Source organism: Ischnura elegans, chromosome X (assembly GCF_921293095.1).
Source record: "Ischnura elegans chromosome X, ioIscEleg1.1, whole genome shotgun sequence".
Taxonomy (NCBI): Eukaryota; Metazoa; Arthropoda; class Insecta; order Odonata; family Coenagrionidae; genus Ischnura; species Ischnura elegans.
Window position 1 is genome coordinate 45041046 of NC_060259.1, and position 23467 is coordinate 45064512.

At 35.8% G+C, this 23467-nt stretch overlaps 1 protein-coding gene across 5 annotated transcripts in view; it reads left to right on the forward strand.

Moving 5' to 3' along the window:
• LOC124170492 (protein unc-79 homolog) overlaps positions 1–23467 on the forward strand; it is a 175155-nt gene that overhangs the window by 120404 nt on the left and 31284 nt on the right. For all 5 annotated transcript variants that reach the window (XM_046549237.1, XM_046549239.1, XM_046549242.1 and 2 more), the window contains 8 exons: positions 178–468; positions 827–942; positions 2453–2693; positions 9811–9982; positions 10456–10584; positions 15804–15944; positions 16806–16960; positions 22919–23013. In XM_046549237.1, the coding sequence (XP_046405193.1) occupies positions 178–468; positions 827–942; positions 2453–2693; positions 9811–9982; positions 10456–10584; positions 15804–15944; positions 16806–16960; positions 22919–23013 (1340 nt within the window). The remainder of the gene's footprint in view (positions 1–177; positions 469–826; positions 943–2452; positions 2694–9810; positions 9983–10455; positions 10585–15803; positions 15945–16805; positions 16961–22918; positions 23014–23467) is intronic.

Consider the following 23467-nt stretch of genomic DNA (forward strand, 5'->3'; position numbering starts at 1 on the left):
TGTTTTCTGGGAACCTTTTTCTCAGCGATTTGTAAACAGAATTGGAAGTGTTTCATGATTTTTTAAAAATGTTTCTTTGGTTTTTGCTCTCATATTAGAGATAAGACTTTTTCGGGCTGGTAATTTTTTGCTAGTGAAATGTCAAAGTAAAGCTAATTTTTATGATTTTTTTATCAGCTTCTTTCTTAGAAGCTGATAGCAGTGAAAATTACGGCTCATCTTCAGATTTGACATCACCTCCTCCATTGGGTCACCCTACAGCAACTTCCATGCTACCAGATGTCCTAGCATGTACTCCTATGTTGTCTATCCCTACTCCTGAGAGGCTCCTTCCCATTGGTGGATCTCAGCACCCAGAGAGTATTTCTGCATTAGTGGACAAAGTTTGCAATGCCCTTGGCGTAGGGGGAATGCCTCATTCACCCTCAGGGTCTCATCATGGGGTGGACTTTATGGATTCTGACTCAGGTGGGTGCTCTGCAATTTCATTGGAGATGAAGTCTTCAATAAAGTGAGCTGATAAATTTTGTGATAGTGCTTTTGAAGATGAAAAATCTCTCCATTTGGTATTTACCATTAACTGTATTGCTCATTACATTAAAAATATGCAGAAAGTGAACAATTAGATCTAAACGAGGCATCAGTGTGTACCTACATCAATTGCACCCATTTTACTTAATATGCTTTTATTACTATTGTTGCAAAAAATGAATTTATGCCATGAATTTTATCTATTTAAATGATGGTGGAAATTTTTTCTCTGATTATTTGCTTTTGACATGTTTTAGAGCTTAAGTTTCAACTTGATTTAATTTTTGCTCCCCAGCATCTCACCCAAATCCATCAAGGCAGTGCGGTAGTGAAAAATCAGATCACCTAAACTCAGATCATTGTGGAACTGCAGTCGCTCTTAAACCATTCAAGACTGAGGATTCATCTGTGGTATGCTTTTTGATTTACCCTCTTTGATTGATTAATTTCAATATTTATATAGCCATCGTAAATTTCACTTACTGCTCATATGCATTAATTCCAAACATGAGACACACCATCAAGCAGTCTTTAAGTGGCCAAAGGTTGTTGGTTGATACCATTGAATGAAATAACATACCACCATTTGAGTGTAGAGTCCCGTGACCAAAACTCTTTCCACTGAGGAGCCGAAAATTTTTAAAGTCCTGAATTGGCAATACTGCTGAACCAAGCCCCCACTGCAATGAAAAGCAAACACACTGGGCATCAAGCGAGGGCCTTCTTCTCTGCTGGTCAAAAAGAGTTTTGAAGCCTGCGAAGGAAGATATTTCACGTGCAATTTTAATGATGGGGTATGGGCCGAAACTCTGTTTCCAAACGAGTGAGAAATCTTCATGGAGCGGAGTAGCAAAGCTTTCTGAAGCCATTCTTTCATCTTTAGAAAGCATTTCAGTGACTATCCCTAGGCAGAATATGTCGAAAGCTATCTTTGCCTAACTATTAGTAATTTTTATTAATATTTTCATTAATCTTTTCATACCATTGGAAATACTGAAGGAAACTGTGAGGGGTATTCTAGCCCATTTGCTGTAAACAATTAATAATCATGATGAGGATTATGAAATGATTAGCATATCATCATAATGATTGTATATTTCTGGGAGGTGGAAAATAGGTGTTTGCTCATTCAGTTGTATAGGAGTGGAAAGCAGCGAGACTCTGAAGCCTCCACCCATACAAAGCATATTGCTATGTGGAAATTTAAGGTAAATATCATTTTGCCCAGCTCTCTTGTAAACATGAATTGATAACTAAGCTTGAATGCATTATAAATGTTTACTGAAATCATTAGATGTACTCAATCTCTCAGATTGTCCTAAAGAGTTATTGTTCTTAGCAGTGAGGGCATGGTTCAGTGGCATCGCCAAACATTCACTTGGTTTATTTTTATGCTCTCTCAAACAATTACCAAACCTGTGTGTATGAGTAATTTTATATTTATATGCATTAGGTTACTTGCTAAATGTCATTGTTGTTAAAAGTACTCATATGAATCTTTATGTCTCTAGAATCCTTGTGAAGAAATCATCTAGTGCCTTTTGAATTACTAAAGAAATAAATGGTCTCTCTTATGCTTTTTGTTGTATTGAAATTGGTTTCTTTGCTTAAAGCTCCTCAAACTCTGGTGTCTTGCTTTTTTTCCAGATATTAGGTATAGGTCTTGAACTGTGGTGAACAGCCTAAATGCAAAAAAAGACACAAAATGTATGTGCTTGCACAAAATTGCATACTTTTGCTCTTAGCCTATCACCTCTACAATACAAACATCTTTAATTTGAAGTAATCAATTTTATGGTCTATTTGAATTTATTTCGAGGTTTCACTGTAGTTATGACTGTCTTGGTGGGGTCCTCCATTGGGGATTTAATGTATTTTTGGATTATTAGTAAATATTGTCACAACCATGATTTTTTTCCAGCCTGGGCACCTATCAATTCATCAAACAGCATCTGATGGAATGAGTTCCCGGGCTGCCGTTGGATGCAGTGAGACTAGTAGTCCACGGAAGCTGAAGAAGCAGGTGGCATTGGAATCTCCTCCCCTCCAATCATCTGGTCCATTCACAAGGTCTGTTATTCATGGAGCAGGAGAAGGAGCAGAGGATGGAACAAGTCATTCACAGTTCTACCGCACTGTGCATTATGATAGAAAACCAGCTGGTATGTTCTAAAGGCTTTTCTTTAGTATTATCTCTGATTAAGCCAGTCTCGCAAAGATTTTTTTGTAGCATACTCAGTTTCCTCTATTGTTTTATGTAATTAAAAGAAAACCACAACTTGAGTTTGATATTCAAATCTAATTTCGGTATAATTGTGCTAACAAATGGATGAAGTGTTACTTGGGTGAGTGTTGTAACCTAAGTATTACCATGCCTCTTGAAAAATGAGTGATGCTCATGACCATTAATGTCTCCAACTTTATTCATGACTAGGGACATGCAAAAAGTGGGGTTATTTTATAGCCAAAAGTGGTGGTATATTTTTACAAAAGCAATGTTGTTTTGCCCTGAAATCGGTGTTATTTTAACAGCAAAATATTTTATGTTGATTGAGAGTCATGCTTCTAGTGGCCCACCCATTGTCCTAATTTAGGATATTATTGACTGGGGATAATTTAAGCAATAATATACATGGAGTATTGACTGAATTCACCTATTTTATATATTTTATCCTTTGCATATCCATATATCCAGCTTACATAGAGAGAAATTACTTTTAAATGTCTGTAACTTCAAATGAAATATTGCTATCATGACCAAATTGTCTTCTTTTAGTTTGTTCTCTTATCTGTTTACACAGTGCTATAGCAGGAAAGAAATCTTTCTGAGTCCATATTTGCAGAGGTGGTCCAAATTGCTTAAATGCACTTAGATACAAATGATGTCTCAGACAATTAGAGCTCCTGCATTGCTTTTAATTATATCCACTGAACTCTGGGAATTTTGCTTTTGTAGTAATTTCTGTAATTCTCCCAACCCCAACATCAACTTTCTGTTGCCATTGACTGGAGCTATATGGATAAATCGTTGCTTGCACATACATTGCAGACTTCCAATTGAATTCCTCGTTTTATTCTGAGAATTTTTCTAATTTTGAACGAAGTCTAATCTACCGTCAGTATTAACGGATTTAATGCATTAACAATTTCCATGTTGATTTTTACTCTGAAATCGATATATGTGTTAATATTTATCGTAGAATTACGTTTAAAAATTGTAAATGCTGCTCAAAAGACAAAGAATTCAATTTTTAATTGATATTTTTTTGAGAAAGAAGCAAATATTTATTTTGCAAACTAACTGAATGAACAATTGTATGACTGCGGTCCGTTGCTACAAAGAGGGGTAATGTAAGACGAGGGTCCGGGTACATGCTCCCGAATTTTGGCGGTACGGCCTGCGTTCCACTGTGTTGGGTCCGGAAACTAAGACTTAGTGAACCCACAAATGTCATAAAAGGAGGAGGGCAAGGAAACATATATTTTCATCATTCATCCGCCTGTGTAGGAAAATCTCAGGCGAAAATTTTTGGCTTTCGTCTCCTGGGCCAAGAAACATCATGCCGCATATTTTCGTCATTAGTAGCGAAAGGGTTAACTCTCTATGGAATGTGTGTGCATTAGGACAGTTTGAACTCTCCAGTAATTTGATTAAGTCAACCAGCAGATTCCCTTGGCATTTTGGCTACTTTGTAGATATCGTGTGAACACTGTTTAGACTTACGAGCAAAAATTCTCTGTGTTATTTTCTGTCATCAGCAGATTTCAGATGACAAATATCTAGACCTTGAAAAGATAATGCTGTATAATACATGTGAATAAAAATCGCTATAATATAGGCTTAGTAAAGTCTCATGTTTAACAGCTTGACTTAGCTACCTAAGCATGAAGCAGCATGAGCTTAATTTACCGCAAACAAAATTAATATGTTCTGCCCAGGACATTGTGTGGTCCAGAATTTTACCTGAGAACTTACAATTCTCAACTTGTGCAATGGATTTCTGTTCCATTTATATAAGCATACTTTCAGATGGATTGCTACAGGTTGAAAAGTGCATTGAGTTACTTTTATTTGGGTTAGCTATTGGAAAATTCTCCTGGGTCTAGGTACTAATTTCAATGGTGACTAACCGAGCTTGGTCAATTAAAGGGTCATAGGAATCAGTTGACACTATCACTGTAGTGTCATCAGCCTATGGAACTGGGGTATTATTTTCTATCCCAAAATAAAATAAAATCACAGAAGTACATTTTTATGTATATAAGAAATAGAATGCTCAAATGAATGTACTGAATGTCATCTATTATCATTTTGAAGAACTAGAAGCAAATAATTTGTCATTTTATATACTACATCACTCCATGTCATACCACTTTATTTAGACTGCTTGAAAAATAACTTTCTAAACTTTCTAATTTCTTCCTCAGCACACAATTTGTATTTCTTTAGAAGTAAATTTTTCAAAGCTTCATAAGTACCATCCATTTCATGTGGCTCCCAAGAAATCATATCTTAGGCCTTGTTTCATAGCTAAGTCTTCAAATAAAATACGAATTGGGGTTTTGGAATCGCAGGTCTATCCTTTTAGATCTGGGTACAAACTAATGCCTTCACAAAAATGTCAAATTTATCCATGCATTGAGTCAAATCAATATAAAAAGACCATCCCCGATTCGTATCCGTTGCTCCCATGTAGCTTAGTTGTATAAATTTACCTGAAAAATTCATTTTTCAATTGGAACTCCTGTTCTTCATCCTTATATTCTGCTTAATTTATCTTCCATTTCTCTTTCAAGCCTCTTTTTTTGTTTAAAGAACTTCAACATCTCTTTGACAAATTCCTCTTCATAATTATCACTCTTTAAAATCATCATTTTTTCTCCACCATGCTAGCATTTTCTCCTGCTTCCCCACCTAATGCATGTGCAATCTTGCACAAAATATCTTTACTAGCTTTGGCCAAAAATGCCATAACCACACTACAGTTTTATCAGTGGAAGTCAGGAACTATACAAACTGCTCAACCAACGGTCTCTCATCATCAGTAGTGACTTTGATATTGTGGTCCGTAACTTGTAGCCTTTTTCAGCCTCCGATAGGTAAATGGAGGATGTCATTCGTCATAGTTCCTCCAACGCTGGCACACAATGTGGAACTTTCAGCAACACCCCCATATGCAATGTCTCTCTGGAACCAACAACTGTATGTCTATGGCTCTCAGGTCTTCTTCTAACCCTCAGACTGCAGCATTTTAACCCTGTTACACATATTCCAACAATGTTGCCACCAAAATAGGGGTCTGTATCAAAGTAGATCATATGAAACCATCTTTCAAACTCATTTATTTCTTTCAGCCAATGTGATGGAATTATTTTCCAAGTGAATCCTTCCAGCCTTTTCTCAAAAATCCCCTCCTCTCATTTGAACAACCCCTTGGGAATCCCACGTACAATATTTGCAGCCTGATGTTTCATACCACTTTTCCCCAGCAGTCACCGATGACCTTAAAGAGTGTAGTAGTTATGTTGGTAGTATATTAGCCAGGTAACATCAGGTACCTTTTACATCTCAAGCCGTGTTGCTTTCATAAAATTCATTTCAATTATTGCATAACTAAACCAATGTTATGCAATCACAATATTTTCGTTCAGTTCAGGAGACAAGATAAATTACTTTGGTGGGTGGGCTGCCTTGATCACATCATAAGCATTGATTCTGGCCATTATACATTAATGGATTTTAACAAAAATATAAACCTAAAAGAAAATTTGAGGTAAGCAGTAATGCTAAGTTGTATGAAATGTCAGATGTCAGTCAGTTGTCAGATGTGACTGAAAATTTGCATAATAGAGGCATTTTCTAATATCGATACTGGTACTTGTTTTTAGATATCTTAATTGAAAAAGAGTTTTATTTAGCTTAGAGGTAAGGGTTTCTATATGCATAGACCATTTCATTGTTGATTCAATATTTACTCCAAGAAAATTGAGGTTTTCAACAAATTTTAAATCATTTCCACATAATTTTACTGGAGGTGTTAGATCTCTGCCAAAATTAACACAGACTGTTTTTTGAACGTTTATGGCCATCATGTTATTTTGACACCAGTCTTCTAAACATTTCATTGTGGAACAAACTTTCTTTAGTAGATCAGATTTTTTATTGGACTCGATGAGAACATTTGTATCATCTGCAAATATTATAGTTTTTGCTTCTGGGACACTCTCAGGTAGGTCATTAATATACAAGAGGAACAACAGAGGCCCAAGAATGGAACCTTGCGGAACACCCATTTCAATAGCCCTTTCATCTGACTTGAATTCAGATCTGTAATTTGTGGAATTGTCAAGATGGGGGATTACAACCACTTGGGACCTTCCTTTGAGATAAGAATGGAACCATTTATTTGTATTACCTGTAATTCCATATTTAATTAGTTTTTGCAATAATAGATTATGATTTACTACATCAAATGCTTTAGAGAGGTCTAAGAAGACACCCAAGGATGATTTACCAGTGTCCATTGCACTTAAAACATTGGTAATAAGTTCATGAAGAGCTGTGGAAGTAGATTTGTTTTTTCTGAAACCATGTTGTTGTTTAGTGAGAACTGAATTTTTTTCCAAGAAATTTACAACACGTTTTTGCATTACTTTTTCAAAAACTTTTGAGAAGCCTGATAGCAAGCTTATAGGCCTGAAATTTGTTATATCCTTTGAATTTCCTTTTTTTTTGCAATGGAATTACCTTGCTTACCTTCAATCTTTTGGGAAAGCTACCCTCACTTAAGGAAAGATTAATGAGATAGACGAGGATTTTGCATATATAAGGAATGGAGAATTTAATTATTCTGTCTGGTACACCATCAATTCCTGCAGAGTTCTTATTTTCCATGGATTGACCAATTTGAATTATTTCTTTCTCTGTGACAGGAAAAAGGTAAAGTGAATGTAGTACCATGTTATTAGGACTATTTCTTAAATTTCCATTTTTAATACACGAGACAGAATTTTTTGGAGCCTCAATAAAGTAGCGATTTAGGGTGTTTGCTATGTTATTTGGGTTAACTTGTGTATCATCATTCACTAATAGCTGTATATTTTTTGCTTGACTATTATTATTTGTCTCCTTTTTTATTATCTGCCAAGTGGTTCTTGTAATATTTTTGGCACAGGCAAGAAGTTTATCATTTGAGGTTGACTTTGCTTTTTCCACGGTTTCTTTAAAATATTTACAAAAGTTTTTGTACGTAGTCTTATGTATATCACTGTCAGTGTTTTTGGCTAGAAGATATAACTCCCTTTTACGTTGACTCATATTTACAATTTCCCTAGTTAACCACAATTTTTTTTGATGGGTATCAGAAATTTTGTACCTTTTCACAGGAAAGTTGATATCAAAATAGTAAAGGAATTTGTCTAAAAATGCATCCATTTTTTCATCGAAGGAGTTGGCAGCATAGACTTCTTTCCATTGTTCATTTTTTAGATCATAGGCTAACAATTGCATTTGGTTATCATGGAAGCACCTTTTATAAGTGTAATACGGATTGTTTTTTACACCATTTTTTACATTAATATACAATGAGATACCCTTATGATCAGAAAAACCAGTATCAAATATATTTAACTCACAATTTTCCCTGAGAATATTTGTAATGATTTGATCTATAATGGATTTGCTAGTACTGGTAACCCTAGTGGGTTCAGTAGCAATAGCACTAGCCTGGAAGGAGTCTAAAACTGACAGAATTTGTTTAACTCTTTCACAATCGCCATTAAGAAAATTTACATTTAGATCTCCACACACCACAATATTATTTGCTTGTTTGTACAAGATGTCAAGTAAGTTATATAGATTATCGATAAAGACATTAAAATTTCCAGCTGGTGATCTATACAGGCACACAACAAATATTTTAGGTTTCAACAGCTGTATAATGGAAAATTCAAAATCTTTCTCTATTACATTGATGTTATTTAGAGTAACATTTTTGAATTCTATGTCATTTTTAACAAATATACATGTCCCCCCATTTTTGAATTCATTTCTGCATGAAAAACTACCCAAATTATAGTTGCTGATGTTAATACAAGTTAGTTCATAGTGCCTGAGCCAATGTTCAGTAAAACATAAAATATCCATCTGATTTAATTCACTTTCTAAAAGAACATCGAGCTCTGTCAATTTGTTTTTTAGACTTTGAACATTTTGGTAAAACATCTTAAGAGTTTGTGTCTTTTCTTTTCTATCATCATCAATATGGTTGGATTTAAAATTGTCATCATCTGGCACTTTCTTTAGTTTCCCTGTTTTTGGCATAAGGAAATAACATTTTCAATATATTTACCTAGTAAAAAGGAACCTTTACGATTTAAGTGCACACCATCTTTTCCCAGGCATTCAGATCCCACATACTTGTTTACCTCGCAGAACAGTGCTCCCAGAGTTTCACAAGCCCATCTTATATTACAGTTTACCTCATTTATGTATTGATTATTTACATATCTCCTGTGTATGATGGAATTCACTGCAATCAAGGACTTGGGAAATGTTTCTTTGGTCTTCCTGATGAGGCAGTACATTTCGCCTAAGATATCATCGGGGTTCTTGGATCTTGTCAGGTTGTTCGTTCCTACATGGAGGAAGATAGTTCTTGGGTGCTCATTTTCTTCATTAGGTTTCATATCTTGCACTTTTTGGCACAGTTGCTCGATCTTTATCCCTCTATACACTAATTTCGAGGCACTCTTTGTTTCAACGTGTTTCACCATTGAATCACCAATCAACAAAACACTTCCACATTCTGGCTTATTTTGCCGGTTTCTTGAGATTTCAGTGACGGATCTTTCACTTTCACTGACCTTTTCCACATTTAAAACCTTTCTTTTGGTTAAATTTGCACTACATTTTTTCACTTTATTCACCCACTTTGTCCACTATGACGTTTTCTATGTTACACTGTAACCAAGCAGAAATAAAATTATTATTATTATTATTATTATTATTATTATTATTAAAGGAGAATAATTTTATCTGTATTTGTAGCTAGTTCATGTTTGATAAAGTTAGGGTAAAGATTATGGGATTTGGTTGAGTGGCATGGGGAATATTTCCCTGAAGAGCGATTTAATGCTGTTGCAATATTACGCAAATTGAATTTGCTCTAAATGGGGTGTGAATGTAGTATTAAAATATGCTAACCAATCTCAAGATTATGTTTGCTGTTGCCTCATGTCATATTTCAATACCTAAGTATAACTTCAAAACAATTACAGCCAGGCATGACGAATTTGGCCGTCCTCATCTACGGCAAGGCCAAAAAACAACTGCATCATCAAATCAGCAGCTATCTCATCAGCAGCAGCAGGCACAACGAGGAAGGAAAGTTGGTGTGTTCACAATGGGGCCACATTCAGTTGCAGATATGCCAAGCCGACCTGGATTTTGGTAAATTAAATTGCTTGTGAAGTTAAAGACCAATGCAAAAATATTGCTACAGTGCAGTTGCTAAAAAATATTAATGATGTAAATCTAGTTTATAAAATGAGTCTATTAGATAATTTGTGTACTCATTTTGCATCAATGGCAACTTGGGTTGAAAAAAATGCAATGTTAAAGGGCAATAAAATCTACCGTAATGTAGATTATATTTGTTTGCAAATTGCTTACACTTGTGCAGCATCTTTATGTAGTAAAATTTCTTTGTATCGTAATTTTCTGTGTCGTTAACCTCATTACATCATAATATAACTAAGAGAGATTCATAATAAATACTTAGCTTAAGATTTAGTCTCAGTTTTGTTTTTTTTTATTTTTACTATTTTTCTTATTATTCTACTGTCTTGTGGCCTAATTAAAAATTGAAGTGGGTTTGTTTGGTTGAGAATTTGGCTGAAGTATGTATTATTTTTTCAATGAAGGAGTGGACCGGGAAATGTGCAGCCAGAAGCAGAGCAGGCACAATCTGCTTCTCAAGGATCCTGTCACTCTGCCCCTTCTGATTTCAAACAAAGTGCTTTGCGTTTTGGAGAGGAGAGCGTTTATGAAAGGTTTGAGAGCATCAATTACTTGTTTTCCATTTTGTTTGCATGAAGTGTTTCATGAAAGTTTTTCAATTTGGTATGTGGATGTTTTCAATATTTTGGCAAAGCTATTGATTACATGATTGTTTGAGGAAATGTTACTTGAGACCGTTATGACCAATGTGTAGTAATAGTAGTGAAAATGCTTGCAACTAAGACGGTGCAGGCAAATTTTGATTTGAGTCGAAGTGTAATATTCAAAGTGGAATTTCAGTTGAGTTGAATTCGACTAATTTTTCAAAAGTTGAACTAAGCCAAGGGAAGGAGATACACCCATGTCTCGTATAGCGCAATTTCGATCAGCGCAATTTCGATATAGCGCAAATTCGTTCCTCGGGGAAACATTGCAACGCAGGGTAGCCTAATCAAAAATCTTAAACGCTCTCGTGATAAAACGTGAACTTGCGCAAAAGTACACACGAAATTTCTATCGTTTTACGCATATTAATATTATTGCTTGCCTCAAATCTTCTTTTTTGTTTAAATATTAATCGAAATCCATTGCTGTGCAATGGTCAAAAGTACTACTCGTCATTTTGTCCAGATAGCCGGCCTACCGAAGTAATTTATCTTGTCTCCTTAACAGAATGATAATAAATAATTAAGATCGTTAATTAAGCGTGGGGCTAGTGGAAATAAGTTTTTTTTCAGCAATACGGTTGGAGACGTATTTTTGCCGTCATAGGTTATCGGGCGATTGACTTCCAGGTAGAGGGTCTATGCTAAAGCCTTCAAGGTCATCGGTATTCAGGGGGGAGAAATGGAGCGGTGGCCGAGTGGCGCATGAATAGCATCAACACATAAAAGGGTCCGCTATAGAGTCTCAAACACAATGGCTTCGTTCCCTCCCCGCAGTCGTAGGCCTTCTGCGTCTCCGGAATACAGTTCAGCAGTGGAAGGTGATATAGATAGAGCCATACAGAGTAAAAACCAAGAGAATATGGCAAAAAATAGGAATGCGTGTAGAAAAATCAAGAATTTATCAAGAAAAACTAGAAACCTAGAAGAGGAATTGAAAGAGGTCAATTGCTTTGAAATTGGAGAGCGTCAAAGCGATATTGCGCGGAAGTTAAAACGCACGATGCCTTATTCTGAATAAAGACGAAGTTAAAACATCAGTGACCTCAGCCGCACCAACTTCAGTCAAGCGGTCTACACATACGGAAAGTTCATAGTGAATCATTACAATAAGACGAGAGTGGTAATCGCTCCGAGACATTTAGTGAAAGCTCCGGTTGGTTCCAGAATTTAAACGGCAAGCAGGTGTTTTCAGTGCGGCGATATCAGGTGAATCTGCAAGTGTTGATAGCGCAGTACACCGCAGCATTTTCTGATGAACTCCAAGCTGTGATTGAAAGTGGCTCCTTTCCCCCTCAACCAGTTTTTAGTGTTTTTAGTTTTTAGTTTTGACGAGACGATATTGTTTTGGGAAAGAATGCATTCTCGTTCATTCATTTTCAGGGAAGGAAAACCTGGGTCAGGTTTCAAGGCATTTAAAGACTTACACGTAGCTGCTAATGACTCGGAGGACTTCAAATTAAAATGATTTATCATTCATAAACTCCGCTAGCTATGAAATGGCATTCAAAGTAGCATTTTCCTGTCATTTCGATGAGCGACAAAAGGGCCTGGGTGACACACAATAGTTGTTTTTAGACAAGTTTGAAAAATCGTCAACTGCCGCCAACGCATTACGATCCCCTGAGATAGCAGATGTTAGCCCACCCGCACGACAGGAGGAAATTTCTAAAGCACGTAAGAATTTTTTTTAACATGAATAAAAGTCTTTGAATGCGTGCATACTATATTTAAAGATGTTTTAAACTACAAACATTCATATAAATAATATTTTCCAAGGCTTTTTATGGGAATATAGATGTTTTAGAGGAAATTCAATACCCAAGACCTATGCTACCAGGAACGCATCCCTATCTATCCAATGTTAAAACGCTCTCGTATAACGCAAATTCGTATAGCGCAAAGACCCCAAGGAACGCATCCCTTGCGCTATACGAGACATGGGTGTATTTGAAAAAGGATTTGACATCAATTGGTGTTAGAATATTATAACTTGGAAATGGGTGGTTAGTGATGCCTTTACTTTTAATTTTGTAAGTGAATGAAGTTTTTATAAATCTCTGGAATATACAGTAAACTATCGATTATACAAAGCAGGATATAACGAATTTTCGATAATACGAAGTAAAATCGTGGTCCTGGCAAAACGGCTATGGTAAATACAAGGTCCTATGCGATTGTACAAAGTTTTGATAAAACAAAATGTTTCATCATTTGTTGATGTATTTTTAGACTGTCCTTGCTCCTGTGAGACTAGATGGATTAGCATGCCCTCCCACTCTGTTCACACAAAGATATAGCTGGGCTACCTGCCTCACCAAGTCCGTAATTGAATTAATAATTTTAGCCAAGTTAGGAAGCACGAGTCGCGTATTGGGGAAAACTAAACAAAACACTAACTTTTTTAAATCAAATATTTTATGTTCAAGAGATTCAAAAATTAGCAATCTGCTTAATATTTGAAAAGATTGAGCCAAAACCTGACGTCAATCTGAAATTATGAGCTTATTTTTTCCTTTTGTTAACCCTCTATAAACATGATCAACAAACTTAAATGATGCCAGAAATATGTCGTGTGTTGGGCTCCTTATTTTCTAAATAACGTACATTATGACATGTGTAAAAGAAGAGAGACTTATTATATAAACATGGCACCTCACTCCCGGCATCAATAGCCTTGATGGCGAATAGAGAATCTTCCATTTTAACGTCTGCAAAGATGATGGAGCACGGTTGCCGGATGGAGAGCCGGAAAAGAATTTACTTCAAATATGTGCTGGTAGAAAATCATACCCTATGTAATTTATGATCTTAACTAAATCATAATGAAAATAACTAATTAAAAAGATCGTACATTCACCTGACAATACGGAAGGGGCTACAAATATTAACCAATGAAAGTTATTTTGGAAACATACTATGACCCTTGTCATTCTTTTTTTCTTGTCACTGAGCGATAGAGGATGTCAGAAATTGCTGTTAGGCGGGCTGCCGTTAAAATTTTGTAGACTTAGGAAACAACTATCTATCTTATGCGTAGACAATGGTTGCTATTTTCACTACTGACCACAAAATTCTTATGCAAAAATTTTCAAAATGTTATTTGAATACATTTTCTAAAATGGATGGGAATTTCTTTAGCATTAAGATTGTTGATATTTAACAATACAGACTGGGAAGCTTGGTGTCCTGTGATTTTGAACAATCTTTCACATCATTAATTCAATGACAAAGAGCATATTTTAAAATCATATCTTAAACCCATACAGCACAGGGAGAAATTTACTCATGTATATTGAGTCGAAATTTGGTGTAAGGAATAAGTCGAGAATTTGCCCATTTTTACACGTGTAAATGCTGTGTAAATTTGATCCAACTCCCTTGACCCTTATATCCAAAAAATATGAAGCAAAATGTGGTAATGCAGATTCTAAGATGAGCAGTAATCTGAACATGATTAAAGGTTCAAGATAGATGATTCAATAAAGTTGTCCACCTTAGTACCAGCAAAATTTTCCCAACGAAATCTAGTTAAATCATTTTACGAATCATCTTGTGGCATATATTTTATAGGTTTATATTTTATTAGGATTACATATACGCTCTTGTCGAGATACAAATGAGTTAACCATTAATTGCAACTAGAATGATGCTGCTTGTTAATTTAAAATTCTCAGTAATTTCGAATTACTTCCGTCAATGCCTCGCACCACGCGAATTGAACGCTGGGAAAACAATCACATAACGATATAACTTGTGTGAAGCCGGAAAGCATAAACGACATCAACAATTTGCTAATTCTCTTTATCCTGGTGTGCTTGTGCTCAGTGAAACTACTTGCGGTTTTACCAAGGTTTTGTGTTTTTTTAAACTATTCGGCAGTACTTTTAAGATCCATCCATCATCTCGTATTCACTGTTATCCTATCCATTATTTCATTCACATTATTTTTCACATCATCACCACTTTTTTTGTCACATCATCACCACTCGTGTTTTGTCCCGTACGTATTTCCTGATGAATTATTTTATACAGAGGAACCTTTTATTGACACAATAAATGAAAATTTTGAACGAATATGTTGACTATGTCTTATTACCTGTTTAGTATTAGTAATGTGCCACCGTTTGCGTGGTCACTGCCATTTTCCGGTCATCAACAAGAAATCCTAACCCTAGTGGAGAAAGGAATAACTACGACAGTCCCGTTATTGGGTTCCTTGTGCATACACGTGTATTATCCGGTTTGTGGCGGACATAAGACCATATATACACCAGATTTTAAACAAGACCACTAAAGATAGAAAAAGAGTGGTGGGAACGAAAGCAAACATTTTTTTTGTGACTTATTGAAAAGGTTTGAAATTACGAAACTCGATATTACGAAGTGCCTATTTTCTGGTCCCGCTGTCTTTGTATAGTCGAGAGTTTACTGTAAGTGGTATGGATGACTATGTTCACATTTAAGTGACTTAAGCAAACTGAATATCACAATAAAATGGGATATATGTATATTACTGGGAAGAGGGTATTATAAATTCTTATTCTGACTTATTAAATTAAGATATTTAATTTTCCATTGAAAATTGAAGCAATTAGAGTTTTATTTACCCCTTAATCCTCCAATTTTGAGGAGATGATTTCAGAAATTCAATGCTTGGTATTGGTGCTTATAGTCATGGTTTTGTGTTTATAAGAGTAGAATTCCTGGTTGTGGTATATTTTTTTAAGTTTTACAGACAACCCAAAAATAATTAAACTGGCTAGCTATGTTCATTTTTATGAATTCTCATTTTTTATTAAACCTCTATCATTTCAATTTCCTGTTACCATTGTGATCAACTTCATTATATAAAACTATTAATTCTTGCAGTTAGGCTATATTTTGCCAATATTCCGAAACTTAAGGCATCACTTCATTTGATAGATATCATACAATAAGCCTCTTCAAACTGGCTCAGGCATCTCAACAGCAGCTATCTACCTTTATGGTCTGTGATGTTACCTTTCTTTAGAGTTCAAATAATATGCTTTCAGTAGGTTTCCTACTGCTGTAATTTTAAAAAGATCAACTTGTATAGTCTCCTCAACCCATATTTTCAATTGCAGGTGTTGTGAATGTGGATCAGTAAGAGAGGAATATAGTGATGAAGAACTGGGCCTATGTATTATTGTCCTGGGCACATTTGTACATCGTGAGCCTGCACTGGCTGCACCACTGTTGCCAGAAGTTTTGCGTATTGTGGCCAAGTATGTTATTTTAATTTTTCCATTGATTTAATTTAAAATATTTTGCCTATGCACATGGGGTTCATTTTTGGCAATTATAAGAGATGTATAAATGCTGTTTAATGTTTGTGCTATTTTCGTTCTGCAAAATTCTATCGTAAAGTGTATACTCTGAACAAATTCTAGTGAAATATAATTGATTCACATTTGATTAAATGTCAGAGATGTTGGTTTGAATGGTAAATAATTGAATCCAAATAAATCCTTCGAAGTATGGCTGTATTGAAATTGGTATTTGTTGAATATTCTCTCTTAATAATCTACCAATTAATCGAGTGCATTCCATGCACATAATTGGTTGGGATTTTTATTATTGTTTTGGAAATATGCAATGAATGGATGATAAAATTATTCAAATTCAATGAGCATTACAGTGTAATAGGCGCAAAAAATGTGGAGGAAACATGAGAAACAAAGTTTTAATTTACTTGGAAAAACGGGTCAAGGGACATTCAGGACCATATTTTTAGTTGACCAAGTAGACCCAACGGACTCGTGATACATGATCAGCCCCTACTAAAACCAATCTTCCCCTACTTACACCATAGCAAGCCCTAATTGTGGCCATTTTTTTAAAACCAAACTGCCCCTACTTGCTGTAAGGTACCAGTACCATCCTTGCACCCTACATAAGTAATATACATCTACTTATAACAATCCACTCATTTGTTTAATCAAAAAAAAGTAGACATTAAATGGGATGATGATAAGTTCCAAGTCTAAGAAGGGATCATTTCATGCCTTTATTCTTTTATGTTTGCAGATCTTACCCATGCTTGTTATATAAGTAGTGTCTAATTGTTTTTTATCTGTAATTTTCAGAGTGGCCTTGAATGCAACATACCCATGGCAAAGTGAAACGAACATCTACTTACCAGGGGGAGCTATCAGTGTTGCTCATCAGTTCTTGCGATGTGTTCTGCATCAGTTGGCCCCTAATGGAGTTTTTGTGCAAATGTTTCAGACCCAAGTAGATGGTAATTACAAAGCTACTCATAACATATTGATAATGCATATGAATAGAATTAACATTAGTATAAATAATAGTTATTATTTTTTTTCAATGTATGCTTGTGTATTCATCATTAGCTGCCATTGTTCATAATGCAATAAGAGAAGGCTTAAGTAGATGTTGTAAAGAACCAATTATCCAGTCTTCAATTGACTGACAATAGATTACTGTTCAATCAACAAATTCCATCACTTTGTCCCAATATCCCATCCCTAATTCTGTTATTCACCCTTTTCAACCCTCGCACTTGACTTTTTGTTCATTCTTGCAGACAACTATCAATAAGGATTGATAAATTTTGGTGTGGGATCCTCACCATATCCTCCTGTACCTCGTTATCTACAGTGGAACCTCGTTAAAGCGAGTACGGGCTATAGCGACACCCCCGCTATTACGAGAGATAGCCGATGCACCGTCAATTGACCCTATAATAAGTGTATTAAAAAATTCGTTTTTACGAGACCCTTTCGGTGTTGGCTCTCGCCATAGCGAGGGTTTCACCGCCGGAAGACTTTCATCAAGACTCCTTAACCTCTGTAATTGCTGGCGATCTGTTAGAAATGAAGTCAATGGAGTGCTCAGTCTCAAATTTATGTGGTAAACTGTCGTTCGATAAATATAATGATTGGCGAAACAATGCTTTGCATGATTTTTATTCAGTGCGGTGCTTATAAATTGTTTGAATAGTTAGTCGTTATTCGAGTAAGGAAATTTAGTGATGCAAAAAAACATCGCCTTTCGTCTGGATTTATGCTTACGTTTATCGGATAGATGTTTATCTGTCGCCGCACCACTCCTGTTCCTGTATATCTGTTCGCAACAGGTATATTGGCTATTATTTGCTCCACCTCCGGTAAAGCGACAATTCGCTATAGCGAGTGTTTATTAGTGCACCGTGGGGTGTCGTTATATCGAGGTTGCACTGTAAGTGATCCTTTTTTAAACCAGTCATTCATCTTGGCACTGTACCCAGTGTACTCAAGTGTGATACTCAGTGAATCCTTCCTCCTGAGATGGTGGTCTCATATGACAGGTAGCTGTCCTTGTATCCCAGGATAGGATACTTGGATTTTTGAATAGCGAGCACCTTATGCTGACTGGGTCTTTTGAAAGCCTTTAAGCACTGCCTACATCAGTCCATTCGGTCACCTTCACACTGTGGCTTCACAATGTAGGTCATTTGCTTGAGTGGAAGAATGATATTTGATACATTCACTGGTAAAAATTGTACATAACTGAAGAAATACAGGAAAATTTATCAAACTGTACAAATTAGCATTTACAGTAAAACTTCGATTTTATGCACTTTGATTTTACATCAAGTCTCGTTTTTACGCAGCAACACTCAAGTCCGGCCGGAAAGTATAGGAAATTGCAATGGTGAAACTTTGATTTTACATCTTTTCTTGATTTTACGCAGTTTTTTTATTTTGCTCAGCGTAACCCCTGCCCCAAGGAGGCCACTAATTTTGATTTTACGGAGTCGTCTTTTGACTTTGCACAGAACAACCTCAGTATTGAAGACAATTCTGATTTCAAATTCATCTACTTATCGTCTAGTTTCTCAAATAATGCGTGCCTACAGTAAGGTTCAATAGACTGAGTCAAAAAATAGGTATGGCATTACAATGAGCATTGAACAAAGCGAGACTGATAACAGCAACGGAGCTCACCATTTACAAACCATGTTGCTCCAAATCATGTTCCCACGTATTTACATCATCTGTTCCACATGGTAATTGCATATGATTGTGTAGTCGGAGCCCCAAGGTCATCCGAGCCTCGCGATAGTTCATTCGCCGTTCGCTAGATGGTAATGATGTAAGAAGCTTTCGAGGCAATTCAAGGTTGACTTTCATCCTTCGCCCGGAGCGCCTAGGAAATGATGCACCTACATATCATGTTCATTTTCAGCATTGGAAAATCCCTATTGGAGTAATAAGAAGTTATGTTCTTCATTCATCTCAATGAGTTGCAAAAATGAATACAGGAACGGTTGACATGATGTCTTGCTGTTGAGCATGAAACTGAAAACATGGCAAATCTAATTATTGCTTCCCCCACTTTGGCCTCTCAGTTATTTTTCAGCCTCCTTTAAGTACTTGAAATTGCTCTTGGTTCAAATTTGCCAAAGAAGGTTACGAAAACCACAAAGATACGGCAATCGCAACTACTTTTGATTTAGAAGGACGATCGCCGGAGATGTAAACATAATCAAAAAAGGTCCATAAAATCAGTAATAGCACTTGCTGCTCTTTCTTTTTTTCCTCTCCTTTGAGTAGAGACCTACCGATAGACAATTATTCTACATCAAAGATGCAGCTGCGATGCAATCGATCACTGATTTTTGCCACAAACTGAAAGCATGCAGGCACTTAAGTTTTGTGCCTGCAAATTTAGGTATTGTAATTGCCTTGCATTATTTTTTATTTTTACCTTGAAGTTACTGCTTGTAAAACCATATTAACCATTATAATCGAAGCAGTTGGTAGTCTTCAGATCTGTGGATTGTGTTGCTGGCACATTTTCTTGAATGATTAGCAAAAGGAGGAGGTATATTTGGTTAACGACATTATTAATGGGGAACATGCATGAACTTTGTTCATCATGCTAGTTAGTCTCATTTAATAGAAAATTTTCTCACGAGTCCAAATATATAAACCAAAACTCTCCTAGTACTCCACAAACGTCAATAAATGCTAATTAAAAATGCTCAAATATCACTTGAAGTCACGTGACCTGAAACGCCTTATGACGTCATCGCATGGTATATTTATCACTTCGCTAAGAGAGTAGAATGGTAGAGCCTTGAATGCAAGATATCAAAGTAAAAATCTTCATCGAGCTTTGTAATAGTTCCTGAAAGGGCAAATTGACTTAAGAGGGATTTAAGAAAGCAAAATACCTCAGTTTACCTTTGGTCGACTTCCTTATGGCGGCTGATTTTCTGAAAAACAGTGATTGCTTCATCACTAGCGCGATGCGGGAATAAAATAACGCAGGTAAATAATTATGCGATAAATGAAAATAATTTTACGAACGTTTAAAAATATTTATTTATTGTCCATTAAGACTTTTTATATCCATTGCTTGCTGAAAATCTATCTCATGTATTTACTTAGTTACCTACAATGCGGAACTTTGATAGTTTTCCCTAATCGGCTGAAGTTGAGATCCAAATGATCAGGAAAAGGTGAAAAAAGTATTTGATAGACACAGAAATAAGTTTCAAGTACTATTTAAGCTGTACTTACTAAAGTTCCTGTTTTTGAACAGAAACCCACTGCAGAAACGAGACGAAATTTTAGATTTTGCGTTGACATGCAGCAAACTTTAAGGGCATCACAGTAGCAAATACAGTGGAACCTCGTTAAAGCGAGTACGGGCTATAGCGAGACCCCCGCTATTACGAGAGATAGCCGATGCACCGTCAATTGACCCTATAATAAGCGTGTTAAAAAATTCGTTTTTACGAGACCCTTTCGGTGTTGGCTCTCGCTATAGCGAGGGTTTTAACCACCGGAAGAATTTCATCAAGACTCCTTAACCTCTGTAATTGCTAGCGATCTGTTAGAAATGAAGCTAATGGAGGGCTCAGTCTCAAATTTATGTGGTAAACTGTCGTTCGATAAATGTAATGATTGACGAAACAATGCTTTGCATGATTTTTATTCAGTGCGGCGCTTATAAATTGTTTGAATAGTTAGTCGTTATTTGAGTAAGGAAATTTAGTGATGCAAAAAAACATCGCCTTTCGTCTGGATTTACGCTTACGTTTATCGGATAGATGTTTATCTGTCGCCGCACCACTCCTGTTCCTGTATATCTGTTCGCAACAGGTATATTGGCTATTATTTGCTCCACCTCCGGTAAAGCGACAATTCGCTATAGCGAGTGTTTATTCGTGCACCGTGGGGTGTCGTTATATCGAGGTTGCACTGTACTTAGTTTACCTTACCAAAAGCCACATATTTCTCGTATGCTCCTTGTTTTTCCCTGTGGTTTAATCGTAATCAGTATTTATTCTCATGAATAGCCACCTTCCTCTATGTATATAATCCTACAATAGGTGGACTATTAGGTACATTTCTAGGGTTATTTACAATGTGAAATGAGTGATACATCTTAAATTTGGTGGGTATCCAAGAAATACTGGTGATTTGATAAAACCCTATGGTAACCCTCATTCAAGAGTGTACTTACGTTGAGAAATATCCCATTGACAATGTAAATAAAGTATTTAACTCCAGTCCATTGGTCATCAACCACATTCTTCTCTTATTTTTGTCCTTTGGGGCACAAGCAAAAACCTTTTCCGGCGAGAAAATAGAGGTACTTGAGTGGCGGGGCACTGAATACAATATATATGGTTTTCACATGTTTGTCTATTGAATATCCATGCTGCAATACACTTATTCCACTAACCAAATGATGTGGGTGTCAAACGTAGATCACAATCTGCAACCAACTTATTTTCATTTAATCTTTCCAGATATCCCCAATAAATCCCCTTTATTTGTTTCAACAACGCCTTGGCAACCCAAAATATTTACAGTCTGCATTTTGTCATTAAAACAGCAATTATTTTTGCCAAATTTTGCATTCGAGCCCTCGTAGGTCGATTTTCTATCCATTTCCTCAGTCTGTCATCAGTGGATACTGTGCTGTGACATCACGCTCCGATGACATCGTGTTTTCAAGCAGCCCATGAAGATCAATTTTTAAAGACTCATAACTCAGCTAAAAAGCATTATTCATTGTGAAATTTTCGAAGGAAAATATTAAAAACTGCTGATTATCAGCAGGTTATAGGGAGATAGAAGACAATATGGCTGAGGAGACCATAGCAGTCCTCCTTCATTACAGGATCTACTTGCTAATTAACTTGAACAGTTCAATCAAGTTTGCCCAATAAACCCAGCTGTTTAATGAGTTACCTATTATGAGATATATGAAGGCTTGGCTACAAATGAAGAAACAGTGAGGGTAGAATTGAACAACACACCAGCTGTAGAGTTCGAGGAAGAGAGTGATATAATGGGTGACAGTAATCCAGTACTTGCCAATCCTTCCCATAGTGATATTAAAGAACCCTTCAGACATATGCACAATTTTTGTTATGCACATTCAGAGATTAGTGAAGGCTATATTGAAAACATTAATGCATTATCAGTTGCGAATAAAACATTTGAGAAGGATTTGCAACAAAGTAAAATAAAAGATTTTTTTCACCCAAAATGAGTGATTTAAAAAAAAGGAATTGTTTTTATGTATCCCCATAAATCGGAGCTTTACAAAAGTGTTTGACTGAGTGTTCTAATAATGAAGGGCAATTTTTATCCTGAAAACTGTACTCCTCCTCAATACCAACTCTTGATTTTTACACACTTTGAATTTATGCACAGGGCCCATATTTTGGTCCATCCAACTGCGCAAAATCAAAGTTTTACTGTATTGCACTAAATCACAAAAAAATCAATTGCATTTTTTCCACATCCATAATCATCGTTCTTCATCAATGATTTAGTGTATTGAATCAATTTAAATTTGTCTCCATTTTAATTTATAATCAATGCTATACTTTCTATGAACATTGTAAATTGCATATTGGCATTATTGTTTTTTACTTACTTAAACTACGTGATTTTCAAAGTTTCCACCTACTCAGAAATGTTGAAAATGTGTTATTAAAAAATCACACAGTGTAACCTCTCTTTGCTAATTTCTGCAAATGGTATGTCATTTGGAAATTCACAAAAATTATGTGGAAATGAAATTTTCAGCTCTATTTGCTGAGCTAGCATGTGGAGCATCATCTACATCCACCTAGCCTTTAGTAGCATTTGAATCATATGCATCTTTTCATTGGTGATTTTTAATTAAGTTACCGTAACAAATTAATGCTGAGATTTTCATATTTTAGATACTACAAGAATGAGGTTTTTCCGAAGTGTTGCACAGGCTCTACTGGATTTCAATGAGCTAAATCCAATAGCTCCTCTTCAACTGTTACTTGAGGTTTGTATTTCTAAAACAGCTAGAGTGCATATGAGTTGCTCACAATTTCTTATTTCCAAGGAGAATACAGTAAACTCTCGTTATTACGAAGTTCACGGGACTGAAAAACCAGAAGTTTGTAAGAACAAAGTTCGTATGAACTTTTCTTTTAGGAATCATTGCAAAAAACACGCTTTGTCATAATTTCTTGTTTTTTCAATCTCCTGTAATTGAAGTCGTATTGTGGAATAGTTCAGTCATATGTATAATATATGTGATTAAATTACGTGCATATATATAAAAAAAGCACATTAGTTTGCTTTTATCAATAGAAGAATGCCAGCTGGAGCTGAAAAAAATCGCGGTCTGCAGGAAGGAAGAACGGGCAGAATGCCGTTCACGGAACTGTTCCTGATGCCACAATGGATTATATGACACTTTTATCAGATTATGCCTGAAGTGCTAGTTCCTCTAC